General features: G+C 39.5%; 5 protein-coding genes across 6 annotated transcripts; 4 read left to right on the forward strand and 1 right to left on the reverse strand.

Moving 5' to 3' along the window:
- Positions 1-2,005: 2,005 nt before the first annotated feature.
- Positions 2,006-4,258, reverse strand: LOC108594797 (glycoprotein-N-acetylgalactosamine 3-beta-galactosyltransferase 1). The gene is made up of 4 exons (XM_017979939.1): positions 3,804-4,258; positions 3,647-3,740; positions 2,286-2,585; positions 2,006-2,233 (listed from the first exon to the last, which is right to left on the reverse strand). Exons 1-4 carry the CDS (start codon positions 4,256-4,258, stop codon positions 2,006-2,008), a joined length of 1,077 nt encoding a protein of 358 aa, XP_017835428.1.
- Positions 4,259-5,087: 829 nt separating this feature from the next.
- LOC108594786 (cuticle protein 18.6) lies at positions 5,088-5,840 on the forward strand. The gene is made up of 2 exons (XM_017979928.1): positions 5,088-5,099; positions 5,154-5,840. Exons 1-2 carry the CDS (start codon positions 5,088-5,090, stop codon positions 5,838-5,840), a joined length of 699 nt encoding a protein of 232 aa, XP_017835417.1.
- A 571-nt stretch (positions 5,841-6,411) lies between these two features.
- LOC108594268 (glycoprotein-N-acetylgalactosamine 3-beta-galactosyltransferase 1) lies at positions 6,412-8,221 on the forward strand. Of its 2 annotated transcripts, none has more exons than XM_017979399.2 (4): positions 6,412-7,474; positions 7,526-7,613; positions 7,666-7,903; positions 7,959-8,221. In XM_017979399.2, the coding sequence occupies exons 1-4, from the start codon at positions 7,023-7,025 to the stop codon at positions 8,003-8,005; spliced, it is 825 nt and encodes a 274-aa protein (XP_017834888.1). In that variant the 5' UTR covers positions 6,412-7,022; the 3' UTR covers positions 8,006-8,221. The 2 variants fall into 2 exon arrangements, with proteins under 2 accessions (XP_017834888.1, XP_017834887.1); XM_017979398.2 differs by having other exon boundaries at positions 6,418-7,474; positions 7,666-7,899.
- Positions 8,217-10,441, forward strand: LOC108594267. The gene is made up of 3 exons (XM_017979397.2): positions 8,217-9,066; positions 9,120-9,947; positions 10,006-10,441. Exons 1-3 carry the CDS (start codon positions 8,305-8,307, stop codon positions 10,189-10,191), a joined length of 1,776 nt encoding a protein of 591 aa, XP_017834886.2. The 5' UTR covers positions 8,217-8,304; the 3' UTR covers positions 10,192-10,441.
- Positions 10,442-10,780: 339 nt separating this feature from the next.
- LOC108605017 lies at positions 10,781-11,317 on the forward strand. Its single transcript, XM_017994587.2, has one exon. It carries the CDS (start codon positions 10,846-10,848, stop codon positions 11,221-11,223), a length of 378 nt encoding a protein of 125 aa, XP_017850076.1. The 5' UTR covers positions 10,781-10,845; the 3' UTR covers positions 11,224-11,317.
- The last annotated feature ends 10,366 nt before the right edge of the window (positions 11,318-21,683 follow it).

Raw genomic sequence — 21,683 nt, forward strand, 5'->3', positions numbered from 1 at the left:
TTACAGCCGAACATTTTTTATAAATTAATTTAACTCGAGTAAAGTATTAACAACTTTCACAAAAAATTAAGTGCGTGGCCAAACAAGTAAGCAACAAATTATATGAAACGATATAATTTGCAACAACAACAACAACAACAACAACTTAGAGAGTGTTACGGCTACGCATTGCTGAGTAATCGATTTTTTATAGCTTTTGCTCTTTGATACAATTTCAATTTAATTTTTTTATGAATTTTGTTATAGTTTTTTTTTTTGCTGTAAGCCACTTACATAAAATATACATACGTGTGTGTGTATCCATAATTTTTAATGGCTTGCAAATCGAGAGCGACGCAGTTTATAGCAAACATTTGACAACCTCGAAGGTCACAAGGTGCGCACAATAAAATGTTAACTGACACAGCTCCTAACTATGCGCACACACACACACACATGACAGACAAGACACACACACACACACATGCATGTGGCTAAACGCACAATTTTTATTCAAAGAAATAGTGAAACAAAAAAAAAACGAATACAATATTAATCAGACAGGTGACAATAACAAGAGCAAAAGCAACGACAGCGGCTACAAAAGCTGCAAGCAATTTGTAGCTTAGTTAAACGAATAGCAAATGCGCTTACAACAATTGAGTAAATATATTAAAAATTCTAGTTTAATGCTAACAAATAAAAATTTATTTGCATACAACTTTCTTGTTTATGATTTATGTTTAATTTATATTTTTGATTATATAGTCCATATACTCTAACTGTAGCGTATGTCAACAGCAATTTAACCCACTTGTCTGTGAAACACGCGCCATTGCCATTGAACGGGCATTGCGCATACGCAACGTATGACGGTCGTTAATATGAAGCTGACTAAGTTAACTAACTAACAGTAGCTAAATTCAAGTAGCTTGTTAGCAAACAATTTTGTTTGCTTGTTTGTTTTTTGTTGTTGTTGTTTTCGCCTGCAGTCTTTGACTTAATGAAGTTCTTAGCAATTTGATTGAAGTCGATGGCAGCAATCAAAAACGTAACCATAGTTAGTATTTCCTCAAAGCCAAAGACTGTCATTGGATATGCTGAGCTCATATTTTTTAAGCTCTGCGTTTTCCTTTCACTTATTAATGCATTTGATTGGCACTTTTAATATTTCTATTGCAACTTGACCATATAAAGCGCTAGAAACATCTCAATCAAACGACGCTGTTCAACGCGTACGTGCTTTGTCTTTAATTAGGCTTTAATCTTTAATTACAGCACTAACTCAGGTTAGGCTTACAGTTTGCTTAGCCAGCTGCAAGGTAAGCACATTGACTTTGGTAATGAAAACTCAATTGGCAACCCTTCATGCAAGAATGCGCCAGCACTTGAAGGATTTACTTAACTTTATAACAATATAAAGTTTATTATAAACACAAGCGAAAAGGTAATGACTTTGGCTAAAAGCGTTGCTTGTTATGCGAACTTTAAAACTAAAGTAAGTATTAGTTTTATATAAATTATTTGACTTGAGTTAAACAAAGTAAAGTTTTTGAGCTCCATGTTTAGTTTATTAAGGTTATTATTATTTAGATCAATTATTTGATTTATGTTCAACAGAAATATAAGATTAAATATTAGATTAAATATTGTTTATTTTAATTGTGCTAAACTAAAACCCAAAAGATAACTTTGTCTAATATCATATTTAGTTCAGTAATCTCAGTGCTCATTAGTATATGTTAGAATTTGAATTAAATAAATATAAATTATATTAATTATCAATTTTTTTAATCCTCTTAACTTAAGCGCTGCCAACTTGATTGAATTAAAAAACAACACCTAAGAGTATGCAACAGTTTTTAAACGCTACGCATTTAAGTTTGTTGCCTAAGTCTTTTGTTACAGTTTAAACAGCATTGCACTTAAACCTAATAAACAAGCGTCTATATTTCAAAGATTAAGTTAATTATTAAATAAATCACAAACTGATTTTAAACCTAATTAAAATTAAAATGTATGTACATTAAAAATTATCCGGCTTATTCGCCCATTGAGACAAGTCTTGTATATTTGAATTGTTCTCGAGTGGAAACATTTCCATAATTTCAGCTGCTGTTAATTTGGCGGGCGGCTCTTCCGCATACTTGCGCCCATAGACACGCAAGTGATATAAGAAAAACTCATAAAGATACATGAGCTCCGGTTTGGTATAATGAAACGCAATCGAATAATTGGAGCAGCAGTTGTAGCCCTAAGATATGGGAAAGTTAAGAAAAGTAATTTTAGAAACTAGGCTCACTTACTGTTTCGATTTCGTTGAGGCTCATGGCGCGCAGCCAATCGGGTATGCTGATATTTCCGTTATACAGATAATTAGCCACATTGATGGGCATAAACTTTGGCCGCTCATCCAGCTGGGGCAAGGCACGCTGAGAGTCTATTAACCGCACGCCCACATTCTGCAAACAGATGCCCATGTAGAAATCTTCAATGCCCATGGTCTTGGGCGCAGGACAGAGCTTGCTGTTACCATAAGCTTGGCTCATAAAGCGCCGCAGGGCCTCACGACTCAGCACATAGGAAGCCCCACCAGACATATAGCTCTGAAATGAAAATTTGAAATATGCTTAAGGGAAACAAGTTTCGTAGGCAGTGTGGCTCAGATTCAGTTACAAGCGGAATTATGAAATGCTTTGTTATTTAAAAAATTTTGATGAACACACCCGCCACGTAAATTTCACAATCAAAAAACAACAACTATATTTTTATGTGTAAGCGTGTGCATAAATATTGACATTGCCCATGTAATTAGTTATGGTTAAGGCATTTAGCATAATTTCCCAGCAAAACCTGTTTGCGGATTCCGCTAAGCAGATTACAGCTTAGCTAATGACATGTGAGTTTTGATATATCAAACAAATATGAGTGATAAATATGAATCTCTAAATATGGCTTACAGCCTTTATAAACGCTAACTGCCTAATGATATATATTTAACAATAATAAAGCTATCCCACTGTTAACTGGTTTCCCACAATATTAATTGCCATGTCTGACAGACAAAGACAAAAGTCAGCAGCACCAGCAGCAGCAACAATAATCAAATGCATAAATCAAAATTTGTAGAAACACGAAAAAATATGCAAAACGTATGTGTGATAAAGCAAACATAAATGTTAATTTTAACTGCAATTTATAAATGTTGTGAACTGAACTTGGCTACCAAATAGTTTGCATCCAAGGGTGTGTGCAAAATATTTGTGAACACTGTGCTGTAATTTATGTTTGTGAGACGCCTTCAAAAGTTGCGTGGACAAGCGACCATTAAGCCAAGCTATGTTAACGTTTGCCCTTTTGGCTTATGTTTAATGAATGACGCTTGCAACTGATTGCGAATAATAGCTACAACTAACAATGGAGAAACATCTTTCAGTGCTTAAAATCAAATTATTATTATCACATCATAGATAGAACAACAAAAAACCGGTAATGCTCGCTAAATTTAGTGTTAAATATAAATATGAAAGACAGTTGAAGAAATGTGAATTTTAATGTTGCTGCGTCACAGAATTTCTTTTGTTAAAGCAAGTTGTTAGCCAAATTCAATTAGCCGCGTGTCACTTAGCTAACTTAATTATTTGAATTGCAAATTAATTGTACTTACCACATTATAGCGGCTCATTTGATAGCCAAAATATACGGGCATATCCGCATCATAGGCGCTCAGCAATTGCAGCAGATTCTCCATAATGACATAGCTGCAATTAAATAGAACTTAGAGCATAAGAAGCTTAGACTATCTGAGGCGAGGCGTCACTTACGTATCGTCGTCGGCTTTGAGGAACCAATCGTACTGCTCGCCATACTGCAGCCAAACATGACGAAAGCCCTCGTGCGTCTTATTCCACAGCTCATCATAGCTGTCGCTTTGCACGACCTGCACCACGCCCAGCGGCTCGTAGTCTTCGCTGCTAACAAACAGCAGCTTGCTGCAGCGCTTGCCCCACGTGGCAGCCACATGCTGCGCATAGCGCTCCACATAATCCGGACAGGTCAGCACCATGCAGAGCACGCGACTTGCAGCTGCTGGCGCCAGCTGATAAGCTCGAACGCTGCTACTGCTGCTGCTGCTGCTGGTGGGCGCATGTGGCATGCCACTGTTCACATCGTAGATATACAACAATAGCATAAACGCACTAACAAATCCCGCTATGAAGCCCGTCAGCAAATGCAGCTGCGACCGCAAGCTGGCCAGAGATCTTTTCTTGACTGTCATGTCGTGCGTTGTGTTCTGGCCAACGACTGATTTGCTAATGCAGCCATCGCGTTTTGGTTTGATGCGCAGCCACACAAAATTCACCAAAAAAAAAGCAACAAAATTAACTCTAACAATATGCGCATTGCGACCGGTTTGATTCCCATAGAGACAATTCATGCCTCGCTCGAAGTCTCTGCAAATTGCAATAAAACAAATGTTTACATTGTCATTAACATCAGCAACATTAAAAGCATTTGTCTGTATATGAATGTTTGAAATTATTGACATTTGTATAAGTATATAGATAATTTCTTAATTACCATTTATGAATTCAAGTTTGAATAAAGATAATCAGAAGATGATTCTCTAAACAATTTTTAAATATTTCTAACTGACAAATTTAATATCAATACACTAAAAGCAAAATTGTTTGTTTTAATAATCAGTTAATAAACTAAGCTTATGTGTAGTAAACTGATTTGCTTTGGTTTTAACAAAAATTACTCAATACCAAAATTAAATTTCAATTGTTTGCATGTTTGCAAAATTTCAAATGAACACACATTTTGATTAACAATTGTCGCAGTTTTCTGGACAGACAGCTTCCTCATTGTTGAGGAGACAGTTACGCAGCATCATCGATTCGATGCGCATAAAAGTTGAAATATATTGAAAGTGTAATCTCTTTAGTTGGTCCAATTGATAAGCATGACAATTGTATAACGGTTAACATTGAGTAATTGACTGGAGGCCGTTTTGGCTATAAAAATAACGTGCAGCGTCAATCAAAACTGCAGTCCAAGTTGACAGATTGTGTATCGAACAGTAAACCAAGCCAAAAGCAAATATGGCCTTTAAAGTAAGCCAACTAAATAATATTAGTAAACCCTATAATTAAATAACCCTTTTGCAGTTGTTGCTACTTGCACTGGCGCTAGTTGCCAGCGCCCAAGCTGAGTACGAGCCTAGCCGACGCACTACAGCAGCCAATGCCGTGGAGGTGAATACGCTGCAGCAGCGCAATTCTGGGGAGGATTTCCGCAATGATTATCAAACGCCGCGCAACAATGAACAGAACTCCAATGCCACTCCCGATGGCTACGACTACACCGAAGCCGATGCCAACCTGTTGCGTGCCATTAGTAATGCTGCCACAGCCAATGAGGCACCACTTGCGCCTGTGCCCTTGCCAGACTTGCAGGAGCCGCGCCAGCCCGAAGTCTATGCGCCAGCCAAGTACAGCTACAACTATGAGGTCAATGATGAGACCACCGGCGACATCAAGAGTCACAGCGAGACGCGCGATGGTGATGTGGTGCGCGGCTCCTACAGCCTCATTGATCCCGATGGCTACAAGAGAATTGTTACCTATACAGCTGATCGTGAGCATGGCTTCAATGCCGTCGTTAATCGCGTGCCTTATGCTCTTAAGAAGCTTGTCTCTGTGGATGAGCGTGCATCAGTTGCTCGACTCTCCTCAGAGATTAGCGCAGCAGCCGCTGTCAAGGATGTGGACAACTCTTTGAGCAACAGCAACGCTGAGGATAGTTATGTGAAGGCAGCACGTGGAGATGCCACAACTGATGGCATATATGCTTAAGCTAATTATGTTGTAAAATATGTTAAGCTTAATAAATTATAATATTTTTTATAAAAAATACACATATTTTTGTGCTTTAAGCGTTTTTGTTACTAAGTATGTTAAGATAAAAAATGCGCAACAGCTGACAGCGCTTAACAGCTTATGTTAATTAGCAGCCATAAGCTCATCGATAGTTCAGGTGGCGGTCGTTCGATAGAAATATATTTTAAGCTGGCAACAGCTGCGATTGCGAAAGAGCGTAACACGTTAAATACAAATTGAGAAGTTTTGATCAACAGCAATAACCAGATTATTTAATTATTTAAAAAAATACAATAAATCAATATTGTTATTATACATAGCTAAGCTATTATTACTACACAACTTTGAGCGCATATATTTCTTAAAAAAATATATAAAAAAGTAAATAAAGGTTTGTTTTAATAATGAACTCAATCAATGACAAGCCAGCATAGCAAATTGAAATGCCTTATAACGCTGCTGTTTACATATTCTGTTTAAATAAATTTGTTGTTTGCTCAGTACTTAAAGTTAAAAGCACAGATGCCAACATTGCTGTCGCCAGTTGTGTTTCGGCTTTGGTGTGTTTTTGGACTCAATCTGACACTACGATTCGGTTTTGTACATTGTGGAAACGATCGTCAAAGCGTGAAGTTGGCGTTCGCGCTCTTTACAAAAAAATAAATACTTGTATACAAAAGAAAACCGTAGACGGTCTTGAGTTAAATGTTTACTGCATTCGCTTTTGTATTCTGTGCACGTTTGTAAAACTGTAAACTGAAGACAGAAAGCACAAAGCAAAACATGCATATGTAAATAAACAAGCGGCACATAAATTGTTGGAAGAGTTGAAAAAAAGCAGAAGTGGCTGCAACTTGGGACGGCGGCAGCGGAGCCAAGAGAGCTCAAAAGTAATTGCAAATCGAATCGAAGTAAAAAGGTGCAGTGACAAACAAAGGCACATAAATATTTGTGAGAGAGTGTGTGTATGTGAGAGAGAGCGGAGGCCAAGTGCCATAATCTTTGCCGGTCTCGTTTCAAGGTCAACCGCATCTTACAAGTTTTGGCTCTGTTTAGACGGTTTGCTTTTCGCTGCGTCAGTATAAAAGAATGTGTTAATTTGGTGTTGCAAGCCATAACATCAACATTGGATAACCAAAAAACAACGCAGCAACAAATATGCAAAACTTACGACCGCCTATAGAGCTACTGTTGCTATTGCTGGGCATCATTGGCGGCATCTGCCTGTCGCAGCTGCTGCGCCAGACGCGACTGCGCTTCTACGCCAGCTATAAAGCGCCAGCGACTGCGCCGCGCGCGCCTATTACCTCACAACTCTACACGACGTCAGCGCCGCTGCCCGACGCCAGTCGCATACTCTGCTTGGTCTTGAGCAGCGCTCCCAAGTCGCTGCAGCTGCGCGCCAAGCATATCAAACGCACTTGGGGCCAGCGCTGTGATAAGCTGATCTTTATAGGCAATCAACGCGACAAGCAGCAGCTGCCGGAGACTGTGGCCTTAAATCTGAGCGTGGGCTACAGTCACATTTGGGGCAGAACGCGCGCCAGCTTGCAACATGCTGCAGCACACTATAAAGACTTTGATTGGCTGCTCAAGCTGCACGATGACAAGTAAGTTGTTAATTGCTTCATGAATTATAATAATAAATTAATTTATTGCAGCTATGTCATAATGGAGAATCTGCGGCATTTGGTCGCTGGCTACAGCCCAAGCAGCGCCATTTATTTTGGCAACTTTGCTCAACAGCAGGTGAGTCTTAGCTGCATGCAACAAGCAATTATTAAATGTTTATTATTTATAGCAAAATACAACAGGCGGTGGCGTCTATTTGCTCAGCAAGTCGGCACTGCAGCGTTTCAATCAGCTGGGATATAACAATAGCAGCATCTGCAGCAATCGCAGCTATGGCAGTGAAAGTCTGGAGCTTCAACGCTGTCTACGCAATGTGAATATCATAGCTGGAGATTCTCGTGATGAGCTGGGCTTGGAACGCTTTCTGTACTCAGCCAGCTATGAGTACGCACTGCTGGGAAATGCAAGTTAAATGAGTTGTATCAAATTTCATGCTATAGCTAAAGCATTTTATATTCACAGAAATCGCGCGAGTGCTGCTCGAAGACTGCAATAACATTTCGCTATAGCAATGCTGTAGATTTCTACGTACTGGACTATGTGCTCTATAAGCTGCATCCAATTGGCTTAAATAGAATTTAGAATTTAGCCTGAATTTTGCTGTTCCAAAGATAAATGACTAGTCAATTTAAATGCAATTTGTGCTTAATGGAAATGTAATTTTAGATCAGTCAACTTGGCATTAATAGTAATATTGTATTAAATTAAGAGTCTTAGCTGTCAAAGCTGCTGCTATAAAAATTCTCATTCGGTTTTGCGTGTCACACACAGCCAAAAGTCTCAGTCGTAAACAAAATACATAAAACAAATGATGTTGCGAGTTTGTAAACGTTTGCTAAGCCCCGCGGGAAAAACGTTTCTGCTAATCTGTCTCTGCTGGCTCATAGCTCTGCAGCTCTATATATTCGCAATGAGTCGCACAGCCAGCGACATTAAGGAATATTTGCAGCCGCCCTACAAGGAGAACATTTGGCAGTATGATGTGAACGACCGCCAGGAGCACCGGGACAACTTCACCATAGCTCGACGTCTGGCGCGTCGCGTGCGCGTGCATTGTCTGCTGCTGTTGACCAACAATCATGAGAAGGCCAAGATGGAGCATGTGATGCGCAGCTGGCCCAATCGCTGCAATCATATACATCTGCATGAGGCCAGGGAGGAGCAAACGCTGCAGGTCTATGCGCGCATTTATAAGCAATTCAAATTCAACTTCGACTGGCTGCTGCAGGTGCAAGTGGACAGCTATGTGGTGATGGAGAATCTGCGCTATGTGCTCTCCCGCTACGATCCGGCCGAGCCGCTCTACTTCAGCGCCTACCACAAGGCCTATCCCTATGCGCATGTCAGCCTACGCGACACTACGGACTATGTGCTCAGTCGTGGCGCACTGCAGCAGCTGCTGGCCAAGGCGCATGACCAGCAGCAGTTAATGCACGCGCTCATGAACAATCTGCGTCTGGACAGCGCGCAGCTGAACCCGTTCCAAGCGAATGCCGACATTATACCATTTACGGAACGCAAGTCCTTCTGGATGTGGCCAATGGTACATCAAGCAGTCTATGGCGGCGGAGTAAGCAAACAACTTTAATAATCAATTTAAACTATTGTGCTGCTGCTTTTCAGGGCTTCAATGGCACTGTCCCCTTTATGTTTATACTGCCCTATGTCAATTGCCAGCAGCTGTATGTGCTGGAGTATCTGCTCTATCATCTACGTCCCTATGGCATGGATGCTGCCAGGCCGGCGGTGCCTTCTTTGGGGCTGCCAGCACGCGCTGCTAACAACACTTTGGCCACGCAGCTGGCTCAGCGCGTGCGTGTCATATGCATGATCATCACCTGTCCGCACAAGTGCGAGGCCAGCGCCAAGCCCATTATGGAGACCTGGGGACGCCGCTGCCACAAGCTCATTATGTTCAGTAGTCGTGAGCAGCGCAGCATTCCAGGCGCTATCGTCGTGCCGCTAGATGTGGACGATGGCTATGATCTGCTGTGGAACAAAACCCGAGCTGCCTTTCGCTATGTCCATCAGCATTATCTGCAGGAGGGCGATTGGTTCTTCAAGGCCGACGACGATACCTTTGTCATAATGGAGAACATGCGCTACATGCTGCACGGCCACAGCCCCAATGAGCCCATTTACTTTGGCTTCAAATATAGCAAGTTTGATGGTTACCACTCCGGCGGATCGGGCTATGTGCTCAGTCGCGAGGCGCTGCAACGTTTGGTGGAGCATGGACTGAAATCGACCGTATGCAGAGTTGCAAGCAATGGCCAAGAGGATCTCGAAATAGGCCATTGCTTACGCTTCTGCAGGGTCAAGGTTGCGGATTCTAAGGACGAATACAATCGCCTGCGCTTTATGCCTTTAGAAATCGAGAACTGGCTCATACCGCACAGAATAGGAAACGACTCTTGGATGCACCAATATACATCCTATAAAATCGAACAGGTGCGTTTTCTATTCATTTCGTATATTTCATATTTTATATAAACGTTTTGGTTTGTAGGGTCAGAACTTTTGTTCATCCTATGCTGTCAGCTTTCATTATGTGATGCCTTACAAAATGTATGTGCTCAACTATTTGATCTACAATTTGCAACCATTTGGCATTAGCATGGGCCATGAGCCACTCAATCGGAATTTAAGCGAATTGGAGCAGGCGCGAGACTCTAATTGGCAGCCAAAGGACTAATCTCTTGGATATGCAGACGCATCTGGGAAGCAGCTCAATGAATGAACTTGACATGTTCTTTGTTTAAATTTTCAAATCTTTCATTACGATGTACCAAAGATAAAATAGAATATATAAATTACTTATTTGTAATTTAGATAAATTATACAAATCAAGACTCAAGCGACTGCATATTATAAGTTACGGATGTTTGTTATGTTGTGGATATGGCTATAATTTATTTTCCTAAATAAAAAGATTACGATAGAGACTTTATTTTGCAATGGTTCATTTTAGGATTTCTGCTCAAAGCATAAAGAAAATGATTAAGAAAATAAAAACGCTTTATAATTTATCTTATAAGCAAACAGAAACAGAGTTATTATAACTCTGCCATGGTTTCAATGGGAAATATTCTTGGAATTTTACGTGAACTACGATTTTGAAATACGAAGCGATCCACTCTAATAGTGGATCGATCCAATAGTAATCGATCCACAACTTAGAAATTCTGCCTTTAAGCAAGAATCTTACATTTTTGGATTGTTGGTACTCATTTGTGATTGCTTTTGATATTTACCAACACTAATTTAAGCTAAAATTTTATAGTCAATGTAGCTTCAAATTTAGAAATTCCGAATTTAGTATATTCCCAACTTCAAATCCCATAAAAATATGAAATTAGTCATCCAATGGCTGGCCAGCATGAGCGCTGGCTTCTTGCTGAGCACCAACACCATGCGCTTCTTTAAGGTGGCCAATGAGCAGGAGGATGCGTACATAGCCGCAGGCATGGAGGCCTCGGCAGTGGAGAAACTGGATGAGAACGAGCCATATATAATGGGATCGGAGCAGCTCAATTCAGCATTGCAATATATTTTCAGCAGCGATGGCAACGATGCGGACTATCCACAATTTATGGGTTACAATAGCGAAGCGAATTATGCCTTGGGCTCGGAGTCACTCAATCGCATGCTCGAGGAAATGCAAACACCCAAAGATGGAGGCGACAATGCCAAGTTGCCGCACTTGGAGCCCGCCATACAGCTTTAATACAGCTAATTTTAATACTGGAGAGTAATTCATTCGTCATATTTGCCTAAATAGTAAACATTAAAGCTTGTAAATTAAATTTAACAACATGTCAGTTAACTAAGTTCACGCCCTCACTCTCTCTCTCTCTCTCTCTCTCTGGTTTGCACTTCATCATTGTTATCCAATCGTTGTTTCCGCTGTCAGAGCAGCTGCCAGTGGACATAAAATCATTTGCAGCTTATTACGTCTGAAGGCTCTCGAGTTCCAACACGTTGCACCCTTGCCACGTGGCATGTGTTGCATAGCCAAGGGTATCACACACATAAACACACACACACACACACACAGCATTGTCGACGCACTCTCGCCTTGTCATATGATAACCCAATTAGTGTAATTTAGTTTCCGCCAGCTGTCAGCTTTTGTCTTTAGCGCCTAAGCTCACTAGGCTTTAATTAAACAACGCCCAGAGAGATAGAGAGAGAGAGAGAGAGAGAGAGGGGGGAGAGGAAGACTGAGAGCTTAAAGCATTTGACAGACCTCAGGCCAAACAGCTAATGAATCAATTAAAGACTCGAAGATTTTCAACGACTTGACTCAAGCATATGTAAGATTTAAAAGCTTTGCTGCTTAAGGCAATAAACTTAAGCTTCTTCTTCAAATTAATCTTAAATAAATGCACAACTTAATTAACAAACGTCATGCTTTTTTTTAGAAACTAATACATTGTTCCTTTTTGTCTTTGGGATCTTTGCATTCGTATATAAGTTATCAATAAATAATTTCTTGAATTTGCATTTATTTAAAGATGCCTCAGCTTATTTCGTCTTAAATCAAAAAAACTCTTTTGAAACTCATTAGTTGTCCTAATAATTTGATTTGATCTGATTTGATTTAAAGCCACCTGATTCTCCTGATTTAAAACCAAGGCTAAACTTAAAGGTTAAGCGAAATGTAATTAAAGTGTCATTGAATTAATCGTATTCAACTTATTATTATGTTCTAGACTCAATTCCAATCAAAGCTAACAGCTATGCAAAGTATTCTATAAAAATAAAATAATGTTAATAAGCCTTGGCATTTTGTTTTGTAAAAACGAAGAGCTGGCAAAGTTTTGTTTTAAAGTATCAAAAAATGTTGATGGTGTTAACAAGGCTTAAGTCAGTCTTGCAAACTTATTAAATTTCCAAATATATTTCAACACATTATTTGACTTTCCACATCCATCAACTGCTAAGCCAAATGCCTGACTGCCTGACTGCTCATCAATGTGTAAACAACTTTAAGGTTGAGTGCAGCTGCGTGTGCGTGTGTGCAACTTGTTGCTGCCAGTCCGTCCGTCTGTTTGTCCGTCTATCCGAAACTAACGGCAGTTAAACAAGTTAATATAAATTTACAGCTAGCTAACTAAATATTTGCTAAACGTTGACGCGACTTGTTTTGGGTTATGAAACATGCGAACATATGTTTGAGGATATATTGCGCATACGCACCGTTAACTCTGCCTCATAATAGAATTGCAGAAAATTCAACAGAGAGAAATACACGAGACCAAACCACACCACACAAAATGGCAGCGAAAAGCATTTTCACAACTGTCATTGAAATGTCAACATAAATCTACTGACAGCTTGTCCGTCCAACCACCCCCAACCCCCAGCCCTTGGTCTCTCTCATACCATGTCACTGCTCACAGTGTAGCCTCAAAATAAATACAACATGTAGCCTGTGCCTTTGGAGCGCTGCGTGACGTAAATGCTGATGAATATTTCTCATCTGTTGTACTGCTGTCTGTCGCTCTCTCTCTCTCGCTCTCTCTGTGTGTAAGTCAGTTGTGGGTGGTAGCTGGGGCTGGCTGGTAAAACGAAGCTCTGCAGTTTTGTTAAAACGTGGATTTCTCTTCATGCTGCTGGTTGCTGCTCCTGCTCCGCTCCAGTCAAATGGGCTTGTCAGTTTTGATGAACTATCTTTGGTGCTAGCTGGCCCATAGTCGTCCTTGTCGTAGTCGCTAATGCTAATGCCTTTGACAGAGATCTATGTGCGGTCTGATTCATGCGATTCGCAGTCGCTGTCGCTGCCGCAGTCGCAGTCTCTGCACCGCAAGATGAGGTCACGTACACTGGCGTCAACGTACGCTTGTTTGGCTTATTAAATGCTCCTTCATGCTGGTTCTTGTTCCTTTTGGCGCAGTAAGCTTTTAGCTTCAGTTGAGGTTGAGGTTGCTGCTGCTGCTTCAAGGCTGCATTAATCCTGCTTAAATGTGATCAATGCAGACCAAGAGCTGCTTTTGCCTTGACCGCTCATTAAATTACAGACAAAGGAGCCCATTTACTTGCTTAAGAGTTGCGCTTAAGTTAACAATAAAACAATGAACGTTTAAATGATTGAATTAATTACTTACAAAAAAATGTAAGAAATCAGAACATAATAATTACTGCGTACATTTTATTTATAAGCAAAAATATAAATTGCAAATAAAAGTTTGTTGCGTATTTAAAATCTGCTCTAAAAATAATTTTTCACTTTCTATTTCTCTTCAAACCCTTACTCATTATTAAAGCTCAACTCAAATGCCAAGAATCAAGCCATAGCTGAGCCATTATATAAACATATACATATGCATATCAGCCTTCAGGGTATTACTTAGTAATGCCTGTCGGCAAACTGCATTAGCTTTGATGTGCTTAAGCTCAGCACTTAAGCTGCTTGCCAATCAGAGCTGTTTACCTGTGTTCAAATGGACAATCTAATCCCAAGTTTCCGCTTACCGAATATTCGTTTATTTACACAAGGATGTCTTTAATCATAGAGTGGAGAGCAGCAGCTTTTAGATTTGAAATCCACACACATTAGCCTCGACGCTGTGTAGACTCAAATTCCACGAATTAGAATTAAACTAATTACAGAGTTCTAAGCTTAGTACAGCTTCAGTACCTTAAGCAGGACTTCAGTACCGACTGGTAGTCAAATAAATTATTTGGGAGTTTTTGTTAATTAGCTGCTAATTAAAGTGAGTGCATCGAGGGAAGCTTTTGTTGCTGCTGCACGTTGGCAAACAATCATTTGCATATGCAGCAGTTGCTAGCAGCTGAAACATATGTAGAACCTGCAGGAACAATCTCTCGCCCCACATATGAATGTAATTTGCAAATGAAGATTCATGCACGAGCTGGGCCGGGTCGAGTCTAGGCCTCAATTGTTGCAACAGCACGTGGCGCTTGCTCTTGCTCGCTCTCGTTCGTTCAGTGGCATAAATCAATGCAATCTGCCACAAGTTTGCCTTTCAGCAAACTGACAAAGCAACACACACACACACACACATGCATCCATGTGTAGTTGTATTTAATATGAAGTGCAGGACATGCCTGTGGTGCATATTGTAAATTAGTTGCTGCATTTAAATTGCTTCATTGCATTCACTGCCAGCCCCAGCCCCACTTGATAGTCAAACTAAATGCATTTATGCATATATAGATGTCTATATCTAGACTTGAGCGTGTGTTTAAGCGTTAATAAGTTTAGCATTGCATTTGGGCTTCTTTAGCTGATTGCCTGTCAATTTTGCAATTTTCAAGTTGCAGCTACACAACTTGCCTCACTATCTGTCATAGCTGTCATGTGGCATGTGGCATAAGCCGTCACAGCAAAAGGAAAAGCGATGCGATGTTCTCGTTCACGTTGTCTGATCTTTGTGATTGATGACAGTCATATTATTAAAAATATTTGCTAATACTTAAAAATCATTTTTCTACATTTAAGCGTAAGATAATATTGTGCTCATCTCCCCATTTGGATGCCATTACCATAAAAGCTTTGCTAAATTTGAACTCTCTAAGCTTTATTAGATAATTTAATTTGAAATAATATTCCTCACTTTTATGCATTTATTGTGTAGCAACTATAATTTGTATTTATGAAGTTTGCACGTTGTTAGCCAAATCATTGAGCCTATAAACTTTATTGAACAAACAAATTGGCAAAGCCTCTCACCCCCGCCCCCAAGCTGCACAAACCCTAAAAGCATTTGCTTTGGCGCAAATCCGTTGATGTTGGCAGTGACTGCAGCTAAAAGCTTTACGGGTATGCTCGGTTAGTACGTTTATTTATGTACTTAATGCAGATAAAGTTCCATTTTAGAGCAGGCCTGGGCAGCAGCTCCCAGATGCTGTGCACTTTGCTAGCAGCTGAAATAAAATTTATTTGGAGTTTGGCTGCTACAAAAAAATGCGGAGCAAAAAAAAAATCAGTCACGTTTTTAGCAAATGGAAATGGTTTTCGGAATTTGGGTCAAGCGAGAGATAGAGAGAGCTCGACAAGAAAAAAAGGACAAAACACAGCAGGGACACATGTAGGTAAAAGTTGTTGCTCCTTTTTTATGAAATTCGTAAAGCGGTTAATACTCGAACATGTGCTCAAATTCAATTTGTACTTTTCGAATTCGAAATTAAATTCCAAATTGGGCAATTTTCAATATAGCAACATGTAAGTTTTAAATAATTTGAGCCTAGAGCGTGTTGGAAACCTTTTACTAATGAAATTTTGGGGACAAGTGAATTGTAAAGTGAAGGTTAAAGGCCTTGCAAATACAAAAAGAAATACAGAAAGTTTCGAAAAAAGTTTTTTTCATGTTTCACTTAATTTGAGTGCCACAAGTTGGGGCAGGCCTGGGCCGGGCCGCATACATACATAAGCAAATGCCTCGAAGCACATAAAATTCTTCTCGTTGAATGAATTTATTCATGTTTCGTCATTTCATTGCCCTTTGGGCGCAACTCGGCTACAGCTTGGGTTTGGGCCTGGGTTAGGGTTTGGGATTGTCTTGTTTGTTGGTCTGCGGTTGCATATTTGTTGCGTTTTGTGTGCTTTTGCCTTTTTGCAAAAATAACATGCAACATGCTTGTGGTTTGCTGCCGGAGATGTCAACTCGACTTCTTGTACAGTTCACACGCATACATGCACACACACACACACACGCAAACGCATGCTTTTAGTCAAGTTATAAATGAAACTGAAGGCAAATCAACAAACAGTGGCTAACAATGGGCTACAAAGCTGCCTTTAAATATAATTAGTAGGCAAGTTATAATTTATAATTTTATTTCAATTAATATTGCATGCATTAAATATATTTAAAGTCTAAGAAACTTAAAAAAGCAACAGAGAATGTCAAATCAATCTCAAGCTTGCCCAAAAGTAAGCGGAAATAAAGCATTAAGTAAATATTAATTACAGACTATTTTCAATTTATTTGTTTATAAGTAAATTAATATTAATGTCATTTATATTTGATTAAATTTTGCTACTCAATAGAGATTAAAGCAAACATTTTTTATATTTTGCACTATATTTTGTTAAATTCTTTTTATATTAAATTCACTGCTTTTTGCATAATTTTCGCTATTTCGCTCACATTGCTTTAAAGCCTGCCTAGGCCTAATGCCTTTAATATTAGTCTTGTCTTAATCTTAAGCACATTATAAACTAATTCAAGTTTAAAACACGGCTGCTAGCCCATTGTAGCTGCGGCAACAAAAGTTTAACTACCCATGAGTTGCTGTGTGGAAAATGGCAGGACATGTTGTTCAAATTAAGTTTCAACTTGAGCATAACACACTGGCAGGTGTGACTTTAGCACACACACACACACACACTAACCCTCAGCCTCCCCCCACCCCCAGGGCATAGTTCTTGCTCTTTCTTGCGCTCAGTGCTTGGAGCCCGCAGGCGACCAACAAGTCAACTTTTGTCAGTTACAGCGGCGTAACTGTAAAACTTTTAGCCGCTTGCCATTTTTGGCTAGCTTTTTAATTTCATATTTTATGCAACTGTGCGGGGTGCGGGGTGGAGTTCAGGGCTGGGATTCTTGGCTTGGCAAACTGTTCTATAATGAAGCAAGCATCTTGTTGCTGCTGCTGCTGCGGCGGCTAAGCAGCGAAATATGACAAAATGTTGCGCTGTTGGCGCATATTTTAAGCCTTGCTGCTGCAGTTTGTGGATCCCTTTGGGGGTTGGACAGCATAAAATGTCAGAAAATGCTGTCGCTGATTTTTACGCCGCATTTCGCAAATGTCTGCAGTTTGTGCTAAAGCCAGCGCCGCCGCCGACTGACTATCATATTCATATTTTGCTTTTTACGAGCAGCTCATGTTTTCTTCTTCTTTCACTCGCTTTTCATTTATAATCTTTATAGCTCAGCGTTTTTATGGGGCTCAAGGAGTTGCGACACCAAGCGGCGAATTTTGATGCTTAAAAGTGCAATTTAAATTCAAAGCCGCTTAAAATATTTCACTGAGCGCACTCACTTAAGTCAATTTTCGTAAAATTTTATATTTATGACAAGCAATTTAACTTTGCCTAATTGCGCGACATGCGAATATTCAGAGCTAACAAGCTCAAGTCTCAGTCAACTGTCTCACTCACCATCCCAGCACTACTATTTCCGCTATCCTGCAGGATATACAGCGCCGTCGCAGTCGCTGTCGCAGTCGGCAGCGGCTTAAACGCTTCATTAAATGCAACTTTTGAAACTCGCTGGGCTGGCGGCGACCCGCATGCGAGAAAAGTTTGCCTTGTTGCCACTGGTTAGCCCAGGATGCAGTGCAGCCTAGAAGCAAATAAAATGGTTCATTAGGATGTGCTCTGGCTAGATTGGATTAGATTTGTATTATGTAAATGGCTTACAGCAAAATATAAAATGGCTGAAAGAAAAGTCAATTGGCATTAAAATAGCACACAAGCCATAACAATTATTCAAAGATTAACGATATCGAACAAGACGATATAAGTTAAGCTGAGATATTATAACAAGACTTCGTTTAAGTTACAAACTCATTAATTGCTAGAGCAATGAACTAGATTTTAATTTAAGGCATTTTATAAGATATTTAATTTTGAGAAATATATTTATCTAGTTTTGAATAATCTGGCTTTACTGACTGCGTCCTAAAGATCTTTTATACCAAACCTCGCTTATTATGACAAATGACTTTGAATAATTTGAATTTTTATTTAGTCTGTGCTTAAATGACTAATGAGATTCATAAAATACTCAAGACAGACCCAACTCTAACTACTTTAATTGAAGTCATCTGCTTTGTGCTGTTCTCTCTGCCCTTTCCCTTTGCTGTACATTTAATCTGAAATTTAATATAATTATGTAACAATAAACACATGCACATGACTGGCATTAATCACTAAAATATGTGAATAAATAAACAGAAATGCTTTGTGTTGTTTGCATATTGCCCGAAGTGTTTAAAATGTCTATGTTAATTAAGTTCGATTGACTTGTTAAAGTCAAAATATTAAATTAATCCCCTACGTTAGCGAAATTAATTTACTTGGCTTTAACTTTGTAAGCAGCAATATTTGATTATTGTTTTGAATTATTCCCACAGGTGCCTTTAGCAATAAAAAATTTAAACATGCCAATTCTAATTATGGGCTTAAGTTCATTGACTAAAGTTGATATTAGAGATGAACCCAGGCCTATTTCAAAAACTTAGCTCAATATTTAAATTTTTATAAACTAATTTACTCATTTATTTGTTTATTACTTTCATAGTCGACGCTGTCTTTCAAGTTCGCAGCTTTTGTTTAGTCCGTGGCCAATTTTCAGGCCGTGCACATCTCTAGTTGAAATCATTATTTACATCTGCAGCATAGTCAAGCTATCAAGTTCTATATATATACATATATATGGGTTAAATATTTGCATAGTTGACTGTCATTTACGTTTATGTATTTAGACAATCTGTCTGACTGTTGCGGCTGCCGCCGCTTTGGGGCACAACAGCGCGCGAGTCAATTTTAAAGTTTATGGTTGCCAAGCGATTTTACTCGAGCTGCTGCAACTTTCTCAGCTGCAAAAGTTTACTGTCTCTAACTTAATGGCAGTTGGAATGATTCGCTAGCGGCGCATTTGCCGCGACTACAGTTTTACTCATTAAAACATGATAAATGCCACTCAGTTAGCATTGAAAACTTTAATTAGCAGCACTGTTTATATGATTTAAATTTGGATTGCAATTCTATAAGCGCGCAAATATCTTTCAGATATGTTCCAAAGGCACAATGGCAACCATTTAGAGCAATAGCTTGCCATTAAGAGTCGAATGTTTGCCTTGCCCTCAATCGAAATGTGAGCAATCGCCAGCACCAGCAGCAGTTCGTCCTTGGTTTGAACAAAATCACGCAAAAAGAAAGCAGAGAATAAAAAATTGTTTTCTTTTTCGCCATTTACTTGTGCCTGGCACATTTCCTTTGTTGACCAGAGCTAGTTTCGCTTTTGGCCATTGGCAAGTGGAGGGAGCAGCAGCAGCAGCAGCCTCGTGACCTGGCCGCATAATATTACATTTGAGCCTTCGGGCTGCCTCTGGTCTCTGGGCGATAAAATAAATGGGAGGCGTTTAAGTTGAAATCCCCTTGGCCGAGAATGCGAATCAATATGGCGCTGGCTCTAGCCCAGGCGCTGGCTGCTCATGTGGAGACGCTGAAATCCATAGTGACAGTCGAGCTTTGTGAATTAATTGCGCAGCATTTGTCAAAATATCATTGGCCAAATTAAATAAATATTGCCCGAACGAAACTTTTGGCTACTTTCATTTCTCCAGCAGCCAAGGTGACATTAATCTCTCGACTGTCGACTCGACGTGGCCAAGTGTCGCATATGCGAAGTTTTGCGCTTTTATCAAACTCATTGCTCAAAGTGCACGCCAGCGAAAGTTGCCCAGCAAACTATTCACAAACATGTGCATTGAATGCTCTCGAAACCAAAACTTAACGAAAAAAAATACGCGCCGCACTCGAAATCACGTTTAAGCCTGGGCGTGGGCCAAGCGCTTTTAACAAATGCATTACAAATGAGTTCTTGACGCCGCTGATGATTAATTTGGCAGCAGACCGCACAAACCGCAGCCGCAGGCCCCGGGCCATGCCCTACAACTGAGCGCAGCGTTCATATTTTAAGTGTTTGCAAATCACTGCAATTGCGACATCCTAGCGCAACAAAGCAGGAGAAAGTGAGCGGGAAAAGATTTCGCAGCTGCATAATATTTTTTATTGCCCAATATTTTTTTATGAAGTCAACGCTGGTTTTTTATAATAATATAGCTAAAACGGAAAAAAAGAAAGAATCAGAAAGCATGAAGAAGGATCGCAAGAGCGCTCATGTTACAGTGAGTAATCACTAATCGAAATCATTCAACTAGAAAATATTTTACATATTCAAGGCTAGTTTAGACAGCCATCAAATTTATAGGAATTGTTTGGTAGTTGGAGTTCTCATTAGCTCTAAACATTACAAAATAAACATCAGTAGAGCTCATTAATTCCTTTTTATATAGCAAAGAGTCTCTTTAATAATATTAAATCTTAAGAAATGTTCTAGATTTAGTTTGATTTTCATTTTACGCTGAAATTACTTAGTAAAGTCACTATGCGTGAATACTATGACAATACTTAAAGGAGATTGCCACTAAGCACTCGAACAGACAAATTATTATTAAGAATTACTATTAACTAATTAAAGCCGTTATAAGTGTAACCCTATGCGCTAATAGTACAAAAATATTTTAGCTTTTTATAAATAATTAAATAAATTTATTGGCACAAAGTTGATTAAGTTGTTAAGTAAGTTAATTATTATATTTTATATATTTCTTGCCTCTAGATAAAGAAATCTTTAGCTTCCAAAAGTTGATTTTGGGTTTATTTGAGGTTAATTTGAAATTCTGTAGCAAACCAATTGTGTTAACTTTAAGTAATTGTCCAGAGCAGCGGCCTTTCCTTCATTAGCAAGTGTCTGCTGTAAGACAGTTGAGCTTGAAACCGGAGCAGCCGCTTCAATATTATTTTAATCTTTGCCAGCTATTAATCAAATTATACCTAGCTGACCCACAGTTAGACCCACAGGACACGCCTTGCCTCTTCAACACACACACACGCACACGCACACACACACACACACACACATAGAGAGTGTATGAAATATGAGCAAAGTTCAAGGCGAATTTTTCTTTAATTAAAAAGCAAAGCAAACTGACGCGCAGAAATAAATTTTGTGTGCCCCACAGAGGGCGGTCCTTGGAGCCGAGAGCGAGAACGAGAATGTAGCTGAAATTTAATAAAAATGTCACAGCTGAGCATAAGGAGCAGCAACATAATTATGATTTTGAGTAATTCGCTCAGCTGTCACACAAACTGGACAACGAGAAAGCCAAAATTAAAGCTGACAAGGCAAAATCTCGAACTTCGAATTTTTTACATTTCGCCTTGTCACATTGCTTGTATTATATAAGAGCCATGAGCATGAATAAATTCCAATGGCCAATTTCGGCAAACACATGTGCGTGTGTGTGTCTGTGTGTGTGTGTGTGTTACACGTGTTGCCATTGACGTTGTCGTTGTGGCAACTTTTTGACAATTTGTGGAAAACAAATCAGGATATCTGTACGGGAAAAGGCAAAGTGCCGGGACGA

This window comes from Drosophila busckii, chromosome 2L, assembly GCF_011750605.1.
Source record: "Drosophila busckii strain San Diego stock center, stock number 13000-0081.31 chromosome 2L, ASM1175060v1, whole genome shotgun sequence".
In the NCBI taxonomy this organism is placed as follows: domain Eukaryota; kingdom Metazoa; phylum Arthropoda; class Insecta; order Diptera; family Drosophilidae; genus Drosophila; species Drosophila busckii.